We start from the raw sequence: 12117 nt of genomic DNA, 5'->3' as shown, positions 1-12117 counted from the left end.
AATAATAGTATTTTGCCTGCCTGATTTGCTGAATTGTTAAGATTTAGTTGATTTGGTAAGTTGTCCTTGGTTTTTGTGTCTGTTTTAACTGTGTTTATTGTTGATATACAATCTGGTGTCTGTGCATGGTATTTTATTGTGAAAATCAACCGGATTCACTATGCCATTCTGTGTCTGACTTCCTGCCTGGTTCGATCTGCTCTGTGCGGCTTGACGCGTCTTCCATCAAAAATAGACCGGCTACCTATTCTCCGCGCAGCAGAGCGGAGACGTGCTGCAGCGATTCTGGTGTGAGCACAAGTATTGACTACAGTGGCAGCGATTAGGTACGGCGGCCACGCCGCCTGTGTGAGTCCGGGGTTACAATTGCAATTGCATGTCAGAGGTTGCACACCTCTGGAGCAACTAGGGGTTAAGTGTCTTGCTCTTGGACACAGTGGGAATCAAACCCGGGTCTCTCACACCAAATATTAGTGTGCATTACGGTTACAGTTGTTGTGTGATCAAGATGGTGATGACTGCTGAACTCTGCAGAAACCTGTCCCGTAACCTTAGCAGTCCCCAGTAGATCACTAAAGGAAAGTGAAAGACAATTTCTTGATTTACAACGGGCCTGCAAGAACTCCCAGGCCATGAACAACGAAGGTTGGGAGCAGACTCTGACAACATAAGCCAGTTTAGTAAGTCACAACTTCCTTGGGCTGACTATGCCAGGACAACCTGATACCCCTATCTCTTGAAAGGACATCTCAGGAGCTCTGTTTTCCATCTAAAGGAACTCTGGACTCCTACACTCTGTGATTTGATGTACTGACTACTTCTGATTACTGCTACGATTTTTTTAATGCCTTTAAGTCATTATGTCTCGCTACATCATTTCCACACAGATCCAGTGTTTTCGGCTCTTCACTGGAAGCCAAAGTCATTAATATCCACATGCTTCATACACATATTCACTTTTTCACTAAGGCTGTTTCCATAGCATTTTTTGATGCACAAATGTAAAATGCATAGAAACAGGTGGCTGTAACTGAGGGGGTATATGTCTGGTGTAGACTGCTGTATTGATTCAAATTGTTCCATCAGAGGGACATGAGAAAGACGCGTGAAAAACACCTGTAACTAGGGCTGTCTCTAAATCAGGATTTTCTGACTGAGCAGTTTGAGCCTATGCTTCAAATATTTTACACCTTTGGTTTCTGCTTTCTTAGAAACTAAAAAATTATGCAAGTACTTAACATTAGTACTTGTGTTTTTTAATCAATGTGCCTTATATAGAATGATGAGAAATATTTGGCTTTTGCCTAAAATAGTCCACCCGCCCCAGACTACACGTGAAGTCTGGCACTATTTACTGAATCCTACTGTACCTGGTGTGGTAACAGGGTGCCTGGTGAAGGAGACGTTGAAGGCTGGCTCATCTCTCAGAGGGGAGGGATACATCCTTCTCCGGATGAAGAAGCCAGCACCGCAGCAGAACAATACTCCCATCATCAGAAGCACCCTGAGTGAAAAACATAGGACATCTCAGACCATTTTTTCACCAACCCAACATCATTAACACCCCCAGGCCAGTCAGGCAGGATTTGAGACTCCAGTGTGGAAGGAGGATGGAGACAATAGATTTGGGCTTCAATTGAATATTTGGGTCTAATTATAATCTAAATGCTCTGTAGGTAGGGATGCGCGATAATACCACTATCTGTGTCTGTTCAACAAATTAAATCATCTGTATCCGTAGCTGTACTTGGGATGGGCGGGGCTTAACCGGAAGTGTTATTTAAGCCAGAAATTGGTATGGGCTGATCAGAAGTTGATATATTTATAAGAAAACTATTAACAGAACAGCCTCAGAATTGAGCTTTACAGCAATGATTTTTATAACAATAGTAAGAGAACAATTAAAAAACTGTTCCTATATTTATAGTTTATTATAAAACAGATATTGACACATTTTACTTTAATGATACTCGTACTCGTAAAAATCCACAGGCTTGGTTCTGCGGGTACTAATGAGAACTGCTATTGTATAACCATCAACAGACAGACAGACAATACTCTATCCTAGCTCAAGCCACATATGTCTGATGTTTATAATACTTAAAAGCCTTTAATGACATATTATAAATGCAATACTTTGTGTATTATTGCCAGACAAACATGACTCTACACTGATAGTGAATATACTGTGAATTATCTGTCCACACAAGGTGATGGTGGAGTGTGTCTCCTGACGTTTTCCAAACATTTGCAAAGCATGAGCATCAAAGCTCATTCTTTACTTTGGAAATGATAGTTTCATAAAAACTGAGGGTCCATTCGTTTTTTCCAAAACTTTCAACCACAATTCATGGTATTTGTCAGCGAATAGACCTTGCTCTGGAAAATGTTAGTAAGTGGACCTTGAGTTAACATCTTTTGCAAATCAGATTCTAAGGCGATCTTAACACAATGTTGGCACATGCAAAAGACTAGCTCAAAAAGTGTAATCAAAATTAAATAAGTATACATGTTGCAGAAGTATACCTCTTCAGCACACAGATCAGTGTAGAAATGCTTTTCCTCCATACAAGATTGAATGTGTAGTCACAATAATAAGTAATAATTGTAGAGCTGAGAATTTAATTGCAAGCATGATTTGAAATCAAATCACAAGAGCTGCAACTTGTATTATTACTTAATAATCAACAGTGTCTTAAGCTGTAAAAGCAAATCAAAGTTTAAAAAGGGCAATTCCTGCAATCGTCGAGGTAAAAAACTAAGGCTTACCAAGCCTGTTGCAGGCCACATTTTGGTCTGACATGGCGCAAAAACTGAAAGGTTTGGTCTAATCTTGAACCGGAGCCTCACAAATTAATTCCATACGTAGGCACAATACAGGGAAACATTGTTTGTTTGTTATGTTCACTGCCATCTTTTTATGTCATTAACAACTGAGTGAGAATCAACTGTTTGGGAGAGGAGAGGAAGGTAGGGAGGGGTTTTACTTTGTAAGGAGTGTTACAACAAAATCTTCCAAATCATAATCGTCCTGTTTATTGTTTCACCTGGCGGAGAGTGTGTACTCTCTAGTTGATATTAATTTTGTGAGTTTGCCTAACTACATCTTGGCTGTCTACCACTGAGCAACTTTCATATGAAAACACCTTTGACGCTGTATCCAGTTCTCTTTATACATCCATGCTCAGGGATGGGTTGAGAATAGCACTAGCCTTTCCCCGCTGATTACTATAGTTTGCTGACAAGGTACAATAGATTTTATTTATGTATATGAGTAGCAAATATGTCACCAAGCTTCTAAATCCAAATATTTCGTGAAGACACATGGATGATTTTCAAAGTGGGCTCGTCTTTGGTCTGTCATTTTCCAGCGAACATTACACACAGCCCAAACTGTAACTCACCAGAAGTACCATAGTCTCTGGATGGACAGGGCTCTCACACAGCAGCGAGTCCCACAACAGTCCTCATAGGAGCGACATCTGCAGCAAAAAGACACACAGAAAGGTGTATTGAAAATTATGAGTAATTTTCATTTGTTAAACAACGAAACAGTAGTGTCAAAATTCTAAAACAAATGTGAAACAATCTACAATTCACACTGTGACACGCGTCGAGGAATGAGGTGGTCGCACCATATATTCTGCAGCTCTTTGGGTGCGGCTCTGAATAGTCACACGCTTCCAACGTTGCACAGAGGACTTAAATGTCACTTCCTGTGTCCCCTATGTGGGTAACTATATGTCTCAGTATGTTAAGTGTGGAACACATTGTGCAAATTTATTTAAATCGCATGATGATTGTCAGACAAAGCTTACTTCCTGTTGCAATTAGGTGCCACTACGACTATTACTGAATTTTGTCATGTAGGTGTGTTTGGGGCGGAACAGTTATCAAGCATGTAAAGTTTGGTGCAGATCTGAGCATGTACAGTGAAGTTATGATGACTTCCTCTTTCATGGCGAAGCATGGATTTAAAGATTTATAACATGACATCATCAATGCATAAAGAGTTTTCTAAAATAGTTCTGAAGTAACCTGCAAGAAGTGGTTGATCACAGCACAGAAGTAGTCACTTCCTGTTGCCAGCAGGTGGCGCTATGACTATGGGTGAATGTTGGCATGTACATGTGCTCAGGGCGGGACTTTTATTAAACGTGTAAAATTTCGTACAGATCTGAGCATGTGCAGTAAAGTTACAACAACTTCCTGTGTCATGGAGAAGAGTAGAAGTTTGCCGCCACACCACCGCCACCGGCACGTCGTTAACTGAAAACTCACAAATTTTACAACATGGCTTCATCAATGTGTTAAGGGTTTTCTGGGACAGTTTTGAAGTTGCTCTGGCCAACCTGCTAGGAGTAGTTCAACACAACGTAAAATGTGTAATTTCCTGTTGCCAGCAGGTGGCGCTATGCTTTTGAGCGAATGTTGGCATGTGAATGTGTTCAGGGCGAGACTGTTATCATACATGTCAAATTTGGTACAGATGTGAGCATGTACACTGAAGTTATATAACTTTCTGTTTTGTGGCAAATCGTTGTTTTCGATGCCACGCCAAGGTCACGCATGTGGACAAAAACTCACCGTTTGTACAACTTTTAATCGTCAATGGGTTTAGAGTGCACAGTGAAAATTTGAAGTTGATCGGATTAATTCTCTGGGAGGAGTTTGTTAAAGTACGCACCCTGTAAATGGTGAAAAATAGGTTAAAACTGCACATTCAATTCAAAATGGCGGACTTCCTGTTGTGTTTGGGGTATGGGTCTTTGAGGCATTTTTGTGTGTCTTGATATGATACATATCCCCAAAAAATTTCGTTCATGTAGGTTGAACGTGGACAAGGGGACAATCTTTTCAAATTGTATAGGTGGCGCTAGCGAGCCATTTTGCCTTTTTGGACCATTCTTCCACACAAACCGTCTTCAGCTGTCTTGTCATGTATATTTGTTGTGTATCCTGAATTTGGAAAGCACTTTGGTCAAGTAGGGTTGTTTTTAAATTTGCTATATAAATAAATTTGAACTTCTTGAATCTTGAAGGTTCCATGGGCCTCTTCTATGAACTCTGATCTTGAGTTGATCTTTAGAGAAGTACGATTTATTCTCTTTCCAAAACCTAAAATAAATCCAGAAAAATGTCGGCTGTGGATCGTTCCTAATGTAATGTTAGTTAGCTAATGCTAGCTACTCAATGGAACGTAATAAAGCCCTACTGTTCTGCTTTTTAATGATTGTAATAATGAATAGAGGCCTACCCAGCTTTACAGGAACAGTGTTGATCGTTCATATAGGCGGCCCGCAGGCCAGAACCAGCCCTCCAGCAATAACATCTGGTCCATGGCCAGATTGCTTTGATAGCAGAAAAATAAAAAATAAATAAATTGATTGCGGCTGGTGCTGAAATAGATCAGTCATGACAGATACAGTTACTCACACAATCAATTCCTCCTAAGTGATTGAGGCTGCAAAATAAAAGCGTGAGAACGTTTATTGCAGCAATGCTTTATGTTGAGTTTATTGAAAGCTTTTACTTTGAAGAGTTCTGAAGGACATTCAAGAGTCTCTGACTTACACCTCTGGGAAGAGTGTAGAAAGTTGCGTGGCGCTGCGGAGAACCCCAGTTACAGTAGTGCATGGATCATGTAGCCTAATATTCACTCAGCCAACGATCACGAACCGTTCACAGCCTGTCGGCACCGGAGAGGGAGTGGGGCGGACCAGGGCCAGGAGATCGCGGAGCGACTGGCCCGCTGCAGTCTGTCAGTGATTGTTCCTCTGGTGGGATGAAGTCTGACGCCCCGCGTGATCCATGATAAGATTAATGTCAATAAAGCATGCTGTCAATATTTTAGAGACCCCCCAACATATCACAAATCATGCTTTTAGAGGAGATGATGTCTTATTAAGTTACGCTCCTCCTGGCTCCTACGTAGTTCGCACCCTGAATTTTAAATAATTTGACTTTGTTCTGGCCCGTCATATAATGGCTTGAAAAAGTTTTGCCCCGATGCCAGACTGATTTGCCTACCTCTGCCATATGGTGTTGGGTGTATTACTTATTATTTTCTTGGAAACAATTGTACCAGCCAATTCCAGGTCTTTCTGAAGCTCTCCACAAGTGGTCATTGGCTCTTGCACAACTCTTCTGATAATTATTTTCACTCCTCTGTCAGAAATCTTTCAAGGAGCTCCTGGTCGTGGCCAGCTTATGGTGAAATGATGTTCTATCTGCTTCCGGATTATGGCCCCAACAGTGCTTAGTGGAATTTTCTTAAGTTTAGAAATCCTTCCAACCAACGCCATCAAAACATTTTGCAACAATAAGGTTGCAAAGGTCTTGAGAGAGTTCTTTTACCCATCATAAATAGTTTCTTGTGTGACACACCTTTTTATAAGCCATCAATTGAGACTGAACCAGCTGATATTAACTTGCACTGGCAAGGGGCATGGCTGCTTTCTAATTACTGATAGATCTCAGCATGGGCATAAATTTCATCTCACAGTAGGGGGGGACAATAAACATAAAATTTCTCAAGAGCAATATTTGAGGGGGACACAAACAATACAGCCACAATTTTACTTGTATAGATACGTGTACACAGAGAGAAGTCTTACTCGCTATTTTCTGGCCAACAACACAAAGCAATAGTTGTTTATATATATATATGTTAGATATTTAATGGCAGCAGGCCAACTGATCTGCCTCTACAATTGTAGATCTATGGCATTAGCCTAATATCGGTTCACACACAGGATTATCGCTGTAGTAAGAGATGCACAGATTACATTTTTCCTGGCTGATTCCAGTTACTGCTTTTTAAAAGATCTGACCTGCCAATTCTAATTCTAATCCCATTTTATTTATTTCTAAGATCTATAACTGATAGCATACACAAACATTTTTGTAACTAGGCTATTTATTGGAAAAATCTATTTTTGTATCGTATCGATATCAAAAATCTTTGAAAAATATCCAGCCCTAGGCTTTAATGGATTTAATGCGGTGTTCAACTATCCTGTTACAGGGCCACATTTTGCTGGTTGTGCAATAAGTAAACAAAAGCAAAAGCTTTTATGTTATATTTATGTTGAGTTACACTACAAGAGGGCACCTGCAAACTGTAAATGAAAACCTTATAGCTTATGTTATGATAATTGTCATTTTCTTCAGTCACAATTATTAGAACTTCTAAAATACGTTACTTGTAAAAAGTATTTCCTTAAGGCCATGGTACCACCTCTGCCTTATTTTGAGCCAGAAAAAAACCCTGGCAACATTAACATTCATTTGGAGTTCAATCAGAACAGTAAAGTGGTATATATATATATACTGTTTTACTGCAGAACAGAGAGCCTCCCTACAGCACACTGATATTTCCTCCACTACAACAGGCCTCAAAGCAAGACACACAGGTGTATTGTAATGTTGCCATTCATCACATTTTCTGCTTTGTAAAGATATCTTTAAAAAGATTCAGTGTAAATGGCAAACCCAGCAGCCTATGAGCCACATATTCAGAAGAGAGGCCAACTGTGATTGATCAGTCTATGGAGAGCAGGAGGAAACCTGCATTAATGCAGCTGAAAATGTGTGTGTGTGTGTGTGTGTGTGTGTGTGTGTGTGTGTGTGTGTGTGATAGATTACTGTGGATACCCAGCACGACAGTGCATTCCTCAGACTTCCTGTCCTGCCTGGCATTTCAACACTAGATCAGGGATGAGCAACCATTGTCCCTGGAGGCCTCAGGGTCCACAGTATGAAAACCAGTACACTCTTTGCACTGTGCCACATAAATGCATATCCCTGCCATACTCGCATCGTGTGTATATACAAATATCCTTTGTCATGAGACTGGTGCGAGATTCAAGATGGCAGCCCCCAGCTGCTAGATTGCAAACACAACTAATATTTTTTCCCCCCACAAAATAAACCCCTTTTGTACACCCTATCAGCTTGGAATAGCACAACCGTTCGATCTGGAAGACCTTGGGTACTATACTGATGAATGTTTCAATCAGAGGCAAGGACAACTTTGTCTCCACACCAACCAGCAAGAGGTGCGGGCAATCCTCCAATCACAGCTCCCCCGACAAATGATGCTGTCCTGAGGTCAGCGACATTTTATTTTCAATCCACAATAAACTCTACCTGTCCACAACAAATTCCAGCAAGCAGCTACACAAAACTTGGAATTCAGCCAGAGACAACTAGCCCATATTCCATCTACAATCACGCACCATGAGAGCAGAGATAGGGACTCGAGTTTGAGACTCGGATTCGAGTTGCACTTAAGTCGCACAAACAGTGACTTGAGACTCGTCCTCAAAATACTTCAGACTTGACTCAGACTCGAGGTGCGGGACCCGTGAACAATGTTTATTTTTAGGAAACGTCTGATGAGCATGCTGTTATTACCTTCCCTCCGTTAGCTATAACCTGCATACGTAACACGTAGCATCTGCACGTGAGAGAAGACAACAAACACCGGCAGCTGCTGAGCATCAAAGTCATAAACTTTGGATTTAACTTCATACAAGCCCCAAACAAAAGAAGCGCTGAACGCAAAATAGGTTAGTAACAGCATTGGCCATCTATAGTTAGCTTGCTTCTTGCTTTAGCTATGACCTACGGGAGGTTAACTCTGACTGTCATTCATTATGAAAAGATGAATGAGCATTTCCTTGCCAAACTTGTGGTGGTTGATTAACGTAATAATTTACGTCCCGTACATCACGTTAATTTTGGCTTTGGCTGCAAACAGGTTACAGGTTAATTGTTGATCATTTAATGTTACAGTTTTATTTAGTTAACGTTACACTGGGTTTGAGAGTCTGCGGTTAATGTGCTAGTTAATAAGCTGTCATTAATTGCATTAATTGCAGTTTTATAAGCAGCCTGGTTTGAACGCAGCAGGCGATTCAACATTCATTATAGCCACGAGAAACTTGAGACTTGACTTGGACTCTAGCTTGAAGACTTGAGACTTGACTTGGACTCTAGCTTAAAGACTTGAGACTTGACTTGGACTCTTGCTCAGAGACTTGAGACTCAGCCTAATGCTTCTCAGCCATCTCTACTTCTTCACAGGACATGGAGTCCAGCACGTTTGGATGTGCCGGTGTATAGAACTCTCTCTCCCACTGCCCCCCTCCCCCATCACGCGATCTGATGCGAACATGGAAGCCCCTTAAACCTGCATTCTATCAAACAGCCAGCAGGGGGCGACTCTTCTGGTTGCAAAAAGAAGTCCGGCTCAATTAGAACTAATGGTAAAATGACCCTACTTCTCAGTTGAATAATTACCTAAGTAAACACTTTCCTGATGAGTTTATGGTCTCAGTCGCTAGTCTTCTTCAATACAAAATGATGTTCATTTAGTAAATTATGGTCCCATTTATTTTAAAATAGACCATAAAGCAGAGTATGTTTCAGGACGGGATTATCTAGTCGTTACCATGGCGACCTGTCAATCAGGCAGAGGCGACTCATACCCATAGCACTGTGTAATGTGTAAATTTAACCAGTGCTGTTGAAAAAGCTTATTAGGAGTTGGCTGTTCACTTTCTCTGGTTAGTATATTTTGTTTTAAGACTGTTGTTCGCTAGACAAAGTTATCAGCCCTGATAAAATGACAATTAAGGTGAATTACAGATGCACCTAGCTAAGCAAGCTAGCTAGCTCCGCACACGGCTGTTAGCTCAACCGTCCAAATATGGTCAAGTCGGTTTTGGTTGCAAAAACTCAACATGGCGGCACCCTATCGGCCAAACTCGAGGCTTCAACGGCAGTCCACAAACCAAAGGGTGACGTCACGATGACCACATCCATTTCTTATATAGTCTATGGCAAAAGCACTAACTGTGGAACAATGTTGTGTGGCAATCTCCATACCACTTTCATTGTGTTCCATTTACAGAGCCAGGGCTGTGTAGGAAAACCAGATTTGTTTTCAGAGCACACAAAAAACAGAGAGCTAGCAAACCATGAGGAAATATTTGCTAGCACTTTTAACAAAAAGTGTATTGGATTACAATCTCTTCCGACCCCTTTAACAGCCAATTCCCCCAGAAAACACAACATGAAAGAAGGAAAAAAGCAGTAATTTCAGTCGATAATTTGTACATTGATGGCAAACTCTACTGTGAGAAAAATATTTATTTTCTATTTTCTTCATCTCTGTTCATCTTGTCTTTGACCCATATCTACCCATTCTCATACTTATTCCACTCATGTTCCACACCTATAGAACAATGCACACGTGCCCACCCATCTACACACAAACATACCCAGACACAATGCACATATGGATGTACACAGACATGGACAAAACACAAAAACTATTCAAACAACAGACTCCCACATACAGTCACCATAAATTCGTTCATGACGTCATTGGGCTGTAACGACGCCGTCAGCTTAACGGAGCAAAGTGATGTGAACAATAAAGTTACTAAAACAACACAACATCAACGCTGCAGTAAAACCTTCACAACCTCCACTCTTCACTCAGCCAAAAAGGTTGTTAACTGCAGCATCTGCAATGCTGAGCTTTCATGGAAACACCGTAGCATCTGAAGAGGAGGCACATAATGTTGTTGCTCTGTGGATGATGAAGACTCATCTCGGTAAGCTAGTTAGCAAGCTAGCTTCACATTAAAGCCATGTTACTTCACGTTATAAGCTGTAACGTTTAGGGATCGACCGATATGTTTTTTTCCAGGCCAATCCCGATCCCGATTATTAGTAACCGATATGTGGAACCGATATACATTTGCTGTAAAATCTAATAGTAAATTAAATGACTTAGAGATCCACAGAGATTGATACATTTATTGATTGATTATTGATTTGGTTCTGTTCTTTATCTATACTCTAAATACTCTATACTCTATACTCTAAATAATTGACTTTTAAAAATATTATTTAAAAAATAATATATTCAGAACAGTAATCAAATTTAATATATTATTATAACCAACTTCAGAGCAGCAACAAAAGTAAAGTTTACAGCAGCAATGTAACAATATAAAATCAGTATCTCACTGGAAACAAATGGAGCATGTTAAATACTATATTACTGGCAAGAAAATACTGAGTAAGGGCCTGTGTCCACCAAAGTGTTCTTTACCAGCTGAAAACAACAGCTGCTCTTCTGAAAACGCTTAGCTGGGAGCACTAGGGTACGTTTTGGAGGCGCAGCATTTTTTTTGGCTCAAACCATAGACTTCGTGGCAGGATGAAATGGTGACTGCGTAGGTTCTAACCGTACTGAACGCCAGACCTCTGTCCGTGAGCAGCTGGAGGAACAAAAGCACCACCGGCAGCTGACAGCTGCAGCATCCAACTCCTGGTCCAAACACCAGTGTTGGAACGCCAACCATTTGGAGGTGTAAGAGGACTGAGTGGATGGTCGAGAGACCTAAATCCTCTAGGAGTTATCCGCAGGAGTTATCCGCTTATCGGCCAGCCCCAACTCCTGACCGGAGTTAACACGGCTGACCCGACAGCAGTTGCTGGAGGCAGGGAAACCAGGACGCCACAGGGGGTGCGCAAAGGCGTCCACCCCAAGTGGGGAGTCGTCCTGCAAGCTCAATGAAAACCACAGGGCACACTGAGCATTGTCTCGTTTAGCAAAAAGATCCACCTGTAACACACTTAACCTGAGCCAGATCTGGGCTATCAGATCAGGGTGAAGGCGCCACTTGTCTGGGTGAGGGCCCCCCCTTCACATGATGTCTGCGGCCACAACAGCAGCCGCCTGGCCAGGCTCAACAGCTGCGGCATGCACACCCCGCCCTGGCGGTTATGTAGGCTGCTACAGCCTTGGTGCGGACCAGCACCTGCGGGTTCCGCAGCAGAGGGGCAAAGTGTTGGACCACTTTCCACGCCGTGAGAAGCTCCAACACGTTAATGTGGAGAGGCATGTGTGCCTGCTACAGACCCCCCACCACCTGAGAGAGGCAGGTCCTGCCCTAGCCCATCACGGAGGCGTCTGTACAGACCAAGATATGGGATGTGGCCCTGCCCAGGGGGACCCCGACTGACAGAGAGAGGGGGTCCCGCCAGTAGGCTGGATTCAAAACCAGACAGAGGAATGGCAACCAGGCGCTGCTT

General features: G+C 41.9%; 1 protein-coding gene across 1 annotated transcript in view; it reads right to left on the bottom strand.

Moving 5' to 3' along the window:
- The window catches only part of vopp1 (VOPP1 WW domain binding protein), a 45408-nt gene that overhangs the window by 6614 nt on the left and 26677 nt on the right, over positions 1-12117 (bottom strand). Inside the window, exons 3-4 of the mRNA XM_038723227.1 lie at positions 3405-3482; positions 1371-1504 (exon numbers count right to left, since the gene is read on the bottom strand). Coding sequence (XP_038579155.1) covers positions 1371-1504; positions 3405-3482 — 212 coding nt within the window. The remainder of the gene's footprint in view (positions 1-1370; positions 1505-3404; positions 3483-12117) is intronic.

The sequence above is a fragment of the Micropterus salmoides genome, unplaced genomic scaffold (assembly GCF_014851395.1).
Source record: "Micropterus salmoides isolate LMB-PRFRI ecotype aquatic unplaced genomic scaffold, ASM1485139v1 Ms_hic_scaffold_1, whole genome shotgun sequence".
NCBI lineage: Eukaryota > Metazoa > Chordata > Actinopteri > Centrarchiformes > Centrarchidae > Micropterus > Micropterus salmoides.
Note: the sequence above shows the minus strand (reverse complement) of the source record. Positions and strands in the feature narration are given on the sequence as shown.